The sequence below is a fragment of the Ursus maritimus genome, unplaced genomic scaffold (genome assembly GCF_017311325.1).
Source record: "Ursus maritimus isolate PB19 unplaced genomic scaffold, ASM1731132v1 scaffold_4, whole genome shotgun sequence".
NCBI lineage: Eukaryota > Metazoa > Chordata > Mammalia > Carnivora > Ursidae > Ursus > Ursus maritimus.
The window spans coordinates 94047924-94060610 of record NW_024426552.1 but is presented as its reverse complement, the minus strand read 5'-3'; the positions used below and the strand labels follow the sequence as shown (position 1 = coordinate 94060610).

Below are 12687 nucleotides of genomic sequence, written 5' to 3'. Positions count from 1 at the left end.
TTATTCGACAGCGGTTAAGCGTCTGCCTTCAGCTCAGGGCGTCATCCCGGCATTATGGGATCGAGCCCCACATCAGGCTCTTCCGCTATGAGCCTGCTTCTTCCTCTCCCACTCCCCCTGCTTGTGTTCCCTCTCTCGCTGGCTGTCTCTATCTCTGTCGAATAAATAAATAAAATCTTAAAAAAAAAAGAAGCTGTGGTCCATTTATACAATGGAATTTACTCAGGTATCAAAAGGAATGATTTCTCAACATTTGCTGCAACACTGGACGGCATTGGAGGAGATAATGCTAAGTGAAATAAGAAGAGAAAGACAATCATCATATGGTTTCTCTCATCTATGGAACATAAGATTTAGAAAGATTGGTAGAAGAAAGGGATTAAGAAAGGGGTGCAATCAGAAGGGGGAATGAAGCATGAGAGACTATGGACTCGGAGAAACAAACTGCGGGCTTCAGAGGGGAGGGGAGTGGGGGAATGCGATAGGCTGATGATGGGTAGTAAGGAGGGCACGTATTGCATGGTGCACTGGGTGTTATACGCAACTAATGAATCATCAAATTTTACATCGGAACCCAGGGATGTACTGTATGGTGACTAACATAATATAATAAAAAAATATTACTATAAAAAATAAATGAAAAATTAAATGGCCTGAAAGAAAATAAATAAATAAATATATTTAACCAAAAGTTAACAGGGAAAACTGTGCTAAACTAACTAGTATCAAAAATCAGGGACAGAAGACAGTTGAGAAATGTCTACTAAGTGCAGAGGAAAAAACTATGATCCACTAAATTAAGCTAGCTAACTTGCCAATCGAACATAAAGATGAAACAGGCATTCTCAAGATTTCCACAATCAAATCTTCTACAAAAGAATCAAAATAAAAGGCACAAAATTGGAAAGTCATAATGAAAATGCTAGTTCTGGTCATTTAATGTAATATGAATTTTTACTAAGAAAAAGAAAAGAAAAGGAAACCTCAAAAACGAAAAAAAATAGCAATATATTCAATTACATAAATGTAATTTATATATGTATTTATATATATAATTTTTGTATAAAATACAATTATAATCACACGTTAAAAAAAAAGAACAGGGGTGCCTAGGTGAGCCTCCTACTCTTAGTTTCTGCTCTGGTCCTTATCTCAGGGTCATGGGGATCAAGCCCGCCCTCGGGCTCACTGGCTTAATGGGGTCTGCTGAAATTTCTCTCTCCCTCCCGCTGCCCCTCCCCTGTGTGCTCTCTCTCTCTCTCAAATAAATGGATAAATCTTTAAAAAACGAAAAAAGAAACAAAAAAATGAGTCCTCCTCTTATATAGGGATTTAATTGTGATTGCCTAAAACTGAGTCATATATAGTTACAAATGGCCTTCATAGTTTAGTGTTTCTTTTTTCCTTTTTCCTTAATTTCTAAAGGGATATTTATAAAAAGTTACAGGATAGACCATATAAACTTGCCAATATCCCACTGTTTCTTGTGTACAAAATGGCAGTTTCATAATTTCCACTTAATATTTTTGTGATGAAAAAATACTTCTCTGAAATGTACAATTTCCTTTAGTTTCACTTCAATTTTTCTTTTGTTAAACTGGGTAAAAACATAATTATTTAAAAATATGTAGAGCATAAATATATTTTCATAAAATTTTTACTGTCTTTCCTTCAATCTATTCATCCTTCTATGTATTTTTATATGTACACTCATGATATAAACAGATGTTTAAAATGATGCTTATCAAATAATATGGTTGTTTTCGGAGGAGTAAGATTTTTGTGGGGATTTGGGCTTCCTTTTTAGTATTTTGTTGTATTTCTTTCAAGGATATGGGTATGATTTGCTAGACTCCAACCACTGAGGTTTAGGAAAGAGAATGCGCAAGTATAATTTCTCCTTCAACTGGTCAACATTGATAACCAGCAGCACTGACATCAACTGGGTACTTGTCAGATGTGCAGAATCCTGGGCCCCACCCCAGAATTTTAACAAGACTCCCGGGGCATTTGTATACACATTGAAATTTGACAAATACTTCTTTAAAAGATCTAACAGCTCAATTCTCCAACAAGGGTGTTGGGCGGTGGCTTTCATAAAAGCTACAGAGATTAGCTGCTCAGCAGATTTGTAGAAAGGAGAAAAAAATTATTTTTTTTGTCCACATGAAGTTCTTTATGCTATATTTTAACTGTGTATTACATAGGAGAAGGGGGCCATCTCTGGTGTGGGCGTCCATACACTTTAGAACATTCTCAGGGTGATGTCAAGAGACATCCAAGGAAACAAACACAAAGGTTGGTGGTTAAATAAGGGAGAGGGACAGCCTTGTTTTTGTGGAGAGTGATATGAAGAATCAAGCAGAAGGCAGAGTTAACATTGTCTAAAGTGAAAAAAAATAGCATTACCTGCAAGATTTCTCAGCACATTTAACTCTTTTTCCAAACTGTCTAAGGTTTGCTCATCAGCAGTGTCATCTAAGAAAGGCTCACTATGGTCAGTAACATCAATATATTCAATTTCTGAAATTTCAGAAGCAGCTCTAGATAATGATCGAGCAGCTGCACTTCTTGATCGAGGATGGGAGGAGACACGGCAGCTGGAGCCTTTTTTAACAGAGTTGGAAAGGGATAAATTTGCTGTTGAAGGTCTCTGTGATATCTGGCCTAAAATGAAAAATAAAAAAATTTTACATCAACTTTAAAAAAAATTCTGAATGAATGCTTAAAGATATAAAATACCAGCCCCCTAAATCTAGAGCAGTTAAGGTCATGCAACAGAGTTTAAGGGAAAGTGGGCTCAAAATTATCATGCATTCTGGTTTACCACAATGTTTTAATCCCAAGTTACTTTCCTATGTCATAAAGAACACTTCTGGGTTATTATTCCCTTTTTTTCTACCTTCAGAAAAAGACAGCTGATTTTGATATTAACTAAAGCAAAACATCTGTAAACCAAGTTAATTCAAGACAAATTTAGTATCTAATCTTTTTTAGTTTCCAATGTTCAATCTTATAATCTATTCCATAAACATTCCAAACTGTGTCGTGTTTCTTAAATTCTCAGATGATACCACACTGTGCCTTGTAAGAGAGAAAAACTCATAGAATAGACATGGTAGCACTTCCTAATGAATTTTAGTTGATGATGTGTAACATTCTTCTATTAAGACAAACATGGAGACAAAATACTAGTATGCAAAATCTTTTAGAAAAACACAGGTTTTCAAGAAATTGAGATCATATTTCTAATTTTCCTAAATAGTTCACTTTCTGCTGCTTTGGAGGGCACTTTAGTGGAAAAGTTCCAGAAACATAGATCTAACTCAGGTTATTACTTTGTTCCACTAAGGCAGTCACAAGTTGGTCTTGACCTATTTCAAAGGTTGATTTAGTTGTTTTCTTCAACATGTGTGTTTCTTTCATAGGAGGAAAAAAAATCCCTTCAAATCTTACACTATCACAAAATAACTATATTTCTCTCTCTCTCTATTTACATATACCTATTGATAGATACATACATATATCTATCTTTTTGTACTGCTCATAAGATTCTTTAATGAAGGCCAAGGGAATATTCAAAGTACAAATTTAGAAATTCATAGTGTAGGTATATTTTTATATGTATTAAATCAGTGTTCTGATTTAGATTAATATATTTATATTAAATATAAATAATTTATAAGATAACCTTGTATTCCCTTAATACAAATGGGCTTTGTGTAAAATATGGATTATTTAAAGAAGCGCTATTGTCAATATCATGAAAATCATGATTTGAATGAATGTATGCCATTATAACATTATGCCCACTCAACTGGAATGAAAATGTAAGATTCAGAAGAGTAACTACAGGTAGTTGTCATGTATTAAACATTTAATAACTACTGAGTTTGTCTTTTTTTAAACTTAAAAATCTACTTTGAATGTAGCTAGTATTCTAAGAAGCATCCTAATGCAGTGTGTAATTAAGCAATTAAAACTGACAAAGGTAAGTCCCAAAGGGCACCAATTTTAATGAACATTTCAGAAATCAATTTTGAAAACATTTTTTGTTGGAATGAAATTATGAATAAATTAAAATAAGATTCTGACCTTTTAGTCTATGTACACAGAGGCAATTATGAAGAAAAATTATTGACAAAAATGCATCTATGTTTGAGGACATATAAATGTAAATATCCCTATGGATTACTTTAATGGCTAGAATTTGGAAATAATTTCCCCTTTCACCTGTAACACACGAGTACATCATATATAAAATACACAAATACATAAAAATACATGATACACAAAAAGCAATCTTGCCACTCCTACATAATAAAACAGTGGTAGGAACAGCCATCGTGGAAGTACGTGAGTGTAATAGTAATTCAACTATATGAATTGAAACTTCTGCATCTACAGAGAACATGAGACCCTTCTATTTGTATTGTGCTCTGTGCCAGTCAAGTAAACTTCAGAGGAATGCAGAACTCTGATTAAAATAAAGCAAGTGGAAAACGTTATGAGGAAGACCCGGACTTCTGCCAACACAGGCAAATATAAGTTGACAAAAATTTAGCATAATATAGATGTCCTTCAGAGGATTCAGAAGAGCACAAACACTTTGCAAACTCTTGTGACAACATCTGGTTGCCACAGTATTAGAGGTTAATTGATCCCAATCAAGAAGGAATGTACATTGAGGGTGGGCCAGACCTAACGCTTAGCATTCAGCAAACAGACCATCTTTTTAATGGAAAATATGTTTAAAGAATAATTTAAAGTCCCCAAAACATAGAAAGAGTCAGAAGAAGCTTCAATCTGGTCCTTGATTTATTTATTTTGTTTATTTAGGGGAGTATATAATTCTCTCTACAAGCTTATTAATGTAGAAGCTTATTAATGCTATCACCGGGGTTAAGATTTGAAACACTGTTAAGACTGACACTAATGAGAAATGCAACGATTGAAGGAAGCATTCCATATTTTTTTTAAAAAGTCCAGTTTGTAGATTATAAACATAAGAAATTCCTTTTGGAGTAACTTGTGCCATTGCTGGCAGTGTAATCTTAGGAAATTATAGATTACCACTGACCACAGTTACACTCTAAAAATAACTAAAGAAATTGTTCTTGGTATTAGCTAAAGAATATATGCTCTATGACTACTAATGAGACCATGCCATATATTGGTAAGATAAAAGAGAAGGGTGCTTTGCACTATATTAATGGGCATAAGAATGCTGACAAGGTTATGAAAGTATGCATCACTCACTGAATGGTATTTAGTACAATAACTTTTATTGCCAGCCTAAATAAAAACATTAGAATTGGATGGAACATCAGTGAGGAACATGCTTTTTGCACCGTGTTTCAATAACAAATAACATCTGATAAGGAGCCACTATTTTATTCCTGAATAAAGGTTGCAAAGCATCAGTGCCTTTTGACATTCTTGTTCTCCTAAACATTTATACATAAAACATAAAAACGTATTTTCTAAGAGTTCTTAACACATATATGGACGTTTTATTTAGCAGTATGGGTTAGTAGAAAGAAGGCTAAACTGGGAAGCACTTGCCCAGTCTCACTGAATTAGAAATCACCTTGTGACCTGAGACATGCAAATTCATATTTCACCTGCAAAAGTTAGGAGTAATTTAGGAGTTTGACAGAATGAGGTCTTAAATCCCCTTCAACTCTGAGAGCCTATGAATTAATAACCAATCCAATTAAATTACAAAATCATTTGTCAAATCCTAAAATTGCCAGGCACTGTGTCAGGATCAGGGTACTCAAAAGTGAATGAGACATTGCCTCTACCCTCAAGTTGTACTCCAAATCAATACATAGTCCTGCTCTCCTGCTTCACTCCTTCAGACACGCTTGCTAAGTGATGACAATATGCCAGGCTGTGTTCCATCACTCAGGACACCACAAAGAAAAGGACAAGCTAGGTTCTCACTTTCTTTCCAACCAAGTATAAGGTGAGCAGAAAATAAACAAGTAGGATAATTTAATCTAGTAATAGGTTCTAGGAGAAGGACAAAAGAAGGTAAATGTGACTGAGGGGTTTCAAGAGGCTGGCATTAGGTAGGGTGGTTTCAGAAGACCTCTCTAAGGAGGAAGCATCTGGGCTGAGCTGGAAAAATGGGAAAGAATCAATCATATGAAAAAGGTGTGAAGAGGGAGAAAGAGGCTACAAACCATCCCAGGTTAGACAGAAGAGCAAATTCTAAATGTAACAAGCAAGAGAGAGTGTGGCCTGTGTGAGAACAAAAAGAAGCCATTTTAGCTGCACTGTGGGAGAGGATGCGGTTGGCTGAGTTGGGCAAGGCTAACTCAGTACTGCTGTGTGATGTCTGGTAAGAAATGCTGTTTTTTTGTTTTTCTTTTTTATTCTGTCTTCTACAAGAAGCTATAAAATGCTTTTAAGCAGGAGATTGACAAGGTGCCATTTATGCTTTAAGTTTACAGAAAATGTGATTAGTTCCCTATAAATTATAAACAATTCACTCACTGACTATAAATGGTAGAATTTGATGGAAACTACTTATTGAAACTTGTTTTCAGGAAAGGCAAAAAGTGAAATTGAGACACAAATGAGAGAGGATGGACAACTGGCTTGGGCCCATCTTGGGCAATAAAGGTAGAAGCGGTCAGATCTGGGATCAGTATTAGAGCTGAACTCAGCAGGCTCTAGGGATGACCAGGCTGTGGTGGGGAGGAGAAAGACAAGATGGCTCCTGATTTGGAGACTTACCGATGTTTACACGGTTGTGCAGACAGAGATAGGAAGATGCGGTGGGCAAGCAGGAGGTTTTGGTGGGGGTTGGGGAGGCTCAAAGGGCTTGCTGCTAAACATGGCTGTATTTCATAGCTATTAGGTTTCTACATTCACAAACTTAAAAATCTTACAGAAGAATTCCTTTATACACTAGCATAATTTCAGAATATACTATTTTGATAACTTGCGGCACAGCCAGAAAAATTTTATTTTTATTTCAGGCTACTGCTTCTGTTCAGAAAGTCCTTTCCCTCTGGCCCTAACTGGTAAATCTTACTAATTTTTTAAGACTAAGCTGAAATGTCATCTGGTCTCCAACACCTTGGTGATCTACACCTTTTAATGGCAAAGCAATCACTTTACTATCTCCATTCCTAAAAAGACTTTGCACGTACCTACCTCTGTTATAGCTGGTCACATGTACCTGTTGGTCTCCAAAAGTATGTTGCTCACAGTCCTTTCATAAAATGTGTATTTAATATGGGGTGATTTATACACATAAATGCATGTATCTATACAGAAGTTTTCCCTGAGTATGATTTTTAGACTGTCTACAGTAGCATAACATGGAATTGTTGATAAAATAAATGCAAATTCCTAGACCCTATCTCAGCTTTAATAAATGAGAATCTTAAGAGTGAGGTGGCAAAATCCACACCACAATAGGTTTCCCAGGTGGTTGTGCTCAAACTAACATTTGAGAACCTCTGCACTAGACTAAGCTCTTGGAATACAGGGACGAGGGCTGATTCTGTATCGCCAGTGTCTGGCAGTGCTCCTACAAATATTTCTTATAGTAAATTATTGATTTCAACTGATCACTCCAAATTGAGACTTTAAGGCATTTGGCTACTTATCTATAAAGATTTGCCTTAGTAAGATCGGGAACACGACAAGGATGCCCACTCTCACCACTATTATTCAACATAGTACTAGAAGTCCTTGCAACAGCAATCAGACAACAAAAAGGGATAAAATGTATCAACATCGGCAAAGAAGAAGTCAAACTGTCTCTCTTCCCAGATGACATGATACTCTATATGGAAAACCCAAAAGAATCCACTCCCAAACTATTAGAAGTTATAGAGCAATTCAGTAATGTGGCGGGATACAAAATCAGTGCTCAGAAATCAGTTGCATTTCCATATACGAATAATGAGACTGAAGAAAGAGAAATTAGGGAATCCATCCCATTTACAATAGCACCAAAAATCATATGTTACCTTGGAATTAACTTAACCAGAGACGTAAAGGACCTATATTCTAGAAACTACAAATCACTGATGAAAGACATTCAAGAAGACACAAAAAGATGGAAAAATATCCCATGCTCATGGATCAGAAGAATTTACATAGTTAAAATGTCCATGCTACCCGGAGCAATCTACACTTTCAATGCTATCCCGATCAAAATACCGAGGACATTTTTCAAAGAACTGGAACAAATAGCCCTTAAATTTGTATGGAACCAGAAAAGGCCCTGAATCACCAAGGAATTGTTGAAAAAGAAAGACAAAGCTGGGGGCATCACAATGCCGGATTTCAAGCTGTACTACAAAGCTGTGATCACAAAGACAGCATGGTACTGGCACAAAAACAGACACATAGACCAATGGAACAGAATAGAGAACCCAGAAATGGACTCTCGGCTCTTTGGGCAGCTAATTTTTGATAAAGCAGGAAAAAACATCTGGTGGAAAAAAGACAGTCTCTTCAATAAATGGTTCTGGGAAAATTGGACAGCTACATGCAAAAGAATGAAACTTGACCACTCTCTCACACCATAGACAAAGATAAACTCTAAATGGATGAAAGACCTCGATGTGAGAAAGGAATCCATCAAAATCCTAGAGGAGAGCATAGGCAACAACCTCTACGACATCGGCCACAGCAACCTTTTTCATGACACATCTCCAAAGGCAAGAGAAACAAAAGATAAAATGAACTTGTGGGACTTCGTCAAGATAAAAATCCTCTGGGGCGCCTGGGTGGCACAGCGGTTAAGCGTCTGCCTTCGGCTCAGGGTGTGATCCCTGTGTTGTGGGATCGAGCCCCACATCAGGCTTCTCTGCTATGAGCCTGCTTCTTCCTCTCCCACTCCCCCTGCTTGTGTTCCCTCTCTCGCTGGCTGTCTGTCTCTCTGTCAAATAAATAAATAAAATCTTAAAAAAAAAAAAAGATAAAAATCCTCTGCACAGCCAAGGAAACAGTCAAAAAAACTAAGAGGCAGCCCACGGAATGGGAGAATGTATTTGCAAATGGTACTACAGATAAAAGTCTGGTTTCTAAGATCTACAAAGAACTTCTGAAACTCAATACGCGAGAAACAAATAAACAAATCATAAAGTGGGCAGAAGATATGAACAGACACTTTTCCAATGAAGACATACAAATGGCTAACAGACACATGAAAAAATGTTCAAAATCATTATCCGTCAGGGAAATTCAAATCAAAACCACACTGAGATACCACCTTACGCCAGTTAGAATGGCAAAAATTGACAAGGCAAAAAACAATTGCTGGGGAGGATGTGGAGAAAGGGATCCCTCCTACATTGTTGTTGGGAATGCAATTTGGTACAGCCACTCTGGAAAACAGTGTGGAGGTCCCTTAAAAAGTTAAAAATTGAGTTACCCTATGACCCAGCCATTGCACTACTGGGTATTTACCCCAACGATACAGACATAGTGAAGAGAAGGGCCATATGCACCCCAATGTTCATAGCAGCTTTGTCCACAATAGCTAAATCATGGAAGGAACCGAGATGCCCTTCAACAGATGATTGGATTAAGAAGTTGTGGTCCATATATACAATGGAATATTACTCAGCTATCAGAAAGAACGATTTCTCAACATTTGCTGCAACATGGATGGCACTGGAGGAGATAATGCTAAGTGAAATAAGAAGAGAAAGACAATTATCATATGATTTCTCTCATCTATGGAACATAAGAACTAGGAAGATCGGTAGGAGAAGAAAGGGATAAAGAAAGGAGAGGGTAATCAGAAGGGGGAATGAAGCATGAGAGACTATGGATGCTGAGAAACAAACTGCGGGCTTCAGAGGGGAGGGGGGTGGGGAATGGGATAGACTGGTGATGGGTAGTAAGGAGGGCGCGTATTGCATGGTGCACTGGGTGTTATACGCAACTAATGAATCATCGAACTTTACATCAAAAACCAAGGATGTACTGTATGGTGACTAATATAATAAAAAAATATTTAAAAAGAAAGATTTGTCTTAGTAACAAATTTCTCATAGCATGCATGTGCTTTTCGGCACATATGGTAACTTAAAACAGTTCCTTTGACCACCTCGGAAGGAAGCTCCCAGACGTTTTGAAGCTGCTTGAGACATTGACAGGAGAACAGGTACCTAATTATAGAGCCAAAAAACATTTATCATAAATGGATGGTTTTTCCACACACACACACACAAAATTCTAAATCTCACAGGTTCTCAACATAAATGCATATGAAAGGGAAATAAGCTAGCCAAGGAGTTTGAATCATAGGATTTAGGGCAAGAGAGACATATAAATCTTATGCATTTGGACAAATCATATGTAATTAAATCTCTGGCTTGAAGATGGCCCTCAGACGAAGGCAAATAACCCCTTTTGTCAAGTGTTCCTCTAAACCTGTGTGCTCCTGGAGATCAGGGAACATACTTATGCGTCCCTTTTCCCTCGGGGCCCAGCATCAGGCCAACATACTCAACACACATCTGTTGAATTACCTTAATTCATCAGTCATGTACAGCAACTTCACATGAAATTCAGCATAAAGCAAACTTACTGCAGCAGGTGTTAGTAGATAACAATAACGACCTAATGAAACTACTGATTTTAATGATGTCAAAATCTCTGTGTACACTCTCTAGGAAAATATTACGATGAGATTCAACATGTCAAAAGAGTTATCCTATAGACAATCTTGCAATTATTTGGGTTTGAGAATGGAGTTAATGAATTTAAATCAAGATCCTAGGGTTAACACATTTAGCACTAGGTGTAGAACAGAGGTGTCTCAACCACAGCTACAAGCAGCAATCTTAACCTAATACATTCCTTTCACAAATGGCTATGTCTGATCATAATATGAACCAAGTGGATGATATGCAAAATCTAGTACAAATCCACCATTTCCTAAGAGTGTAATAAAACTGAGTATGTATTTTATAAGTATTGTTTAAAATATACACCATACCCTGAGCTGCATTTCAAAAAATACCATTCACTAATACATTGTTGCAAAAATAACCAAGACTTAACTCTTACTGTTGAGAAGAACATGACTAGTCTTGCTCTTTTGGGTTTGGAAGAAAAATGGAAGGCAGCCAGTTAAAATGAATAAGTTCACATTATGAAACTGCAAAAACTAATTTTCAGGTACCCACTAAACTTCTCAGAGACAGACTAAAAAACACAGTGAGTCATCAGCACGGCACTGCGGCCTTCCCGCTGATCTTACCCATCCTTTGTTGTGTTCTACTCATTGACGGGTTCTGGGCACTCGGCAGAACACCCAAGGCGACTGCACTATCAGCATATGCACTTATGCTATTGTCTGGAATCCACTCTCTGTCTCCTGAAATGGAAAAATGGCAAACTAATTTAAATCTTAAAAAGGAGAGAAATCCATGTTATTGCTTTATTTTATTTATCGTCTTACTGGATAATACTTAACTAACTAAGGATCATTGATAACAGTGAGGTATATATTATACAAGACAGAAATCTCATAATTATACAATAAAAACCATGAGATTTGCATAGCATAATAAAAAGAAATAAACTCTAAATTGCAAAGATACTACACACACATTTGAATAAAAACAAATACTTTTCTGAGTATATAACAATATAACATAACGTATAATAGTCAGTACATGAATAAACACATCTGAATACATGCGAAGCCTAAGAATATAGGTGACACCATGACCTAACTTTCAGAAGGAAATTCCATCTATGTTTCAAAAATCTCACAGATCCTGAGATTTTGAGATTTGCTTCTAAGATGGTATTTAAGAATCATCATACAACACTTAGCAGCTAATGAACTGATTCAAAGAGTTTCTATTTCACAATTTAGTAAAGGCTACATTTCTAAATTCTAAAAATAATCTCTCCTCAGTCTCATTATACTTATATTCTCTCACATTCTGAGAGTAGCCTTAAATATAAATATGTGGCAACTCACACGGGGTTAATAATTTCAGCTGGAGAAGCAGAAAATGACTTAACTCATTGAATAGAATTGCCCAGTATTTCCTAAAATGAGGATGAGCTGTTTAAAAAAAAAAGTGTCAGAAAATTGTTAGGTTGGTCCACAAGCCATCTGATTTCATGTCTGAATTTACCTGCAATTGTAATCCTAGTACTGGAATAGCTGCATTCTAAGCTATGAGAAGGAAGTAAGTTGAGTCTTTCATTTTTATCAAAAATAAAGAATCTTTCAAGTCCTTGATATTGTTCAGTTATAGGCTTACTTCTGAGGGCTATTTCTTGTAACAACTAGGAAACAAAATATTCAACAAAATTAAGTTTATTTTATCTCATCAACATAAAGCAGCACATTCATTCATTGAGCACCTACTGTATTCTTGGCACAGATTCTGCCCTAATCGGATTCAGGTTCTAACACAACATTTATATATAGTAAGTTCTGAAAAATATATAAACTGCAATTATAATTATCTGAAAGTTGCCATCAATCCAAGGAGAACAGAAGTTCACAAAAGAAAAAGTTCTCCTTTCTCCCTTCTTTTACTTTCTTCCCTTAGTGTTTTTGTGCATAAGTTACTCTGGAAAATGGAATCTCCCTCATATGCTGTGTTTTTGAATTAGTATCTTTGTTTATACATAAACTAATTTCAAAGATGAAAGTAGAATACCAAGGGGAATAAATCT

At 36.3% G+C, this 12687-nt stretch overlaps 1 protein-coding gene across 1 annotated transcript in view; it reads right to left on the bottom strand.

The window, feature by feature from the left end:
- ZBBX (zinc finger B-box domain containing) overlaps positions 1 to 12687 on the bottom strand; it is a 119848-nt gene that overhangs the window by 33054 nt on the left and 74107 nt on the right. Inside the window, exons 15-17 of the mRNA XM_040621744.1 lie at positions 12138 to 12291; positions 11246 to 11362; positions 2410 to 2667 (exon numbers count right to left, since the gene is read on the bottom strand). Coding sequence (XP_040477678.1) covers positions 2410 to 2667; positions 11246 to 11362; positions 12138 to 12291 — 529 coding nt within the window. The remainder of the gene's footprint in view (positions 1 to 2409; positions 2668 to 11245; positions 11363 to 12137; positions 12292 to 12687) is intronic.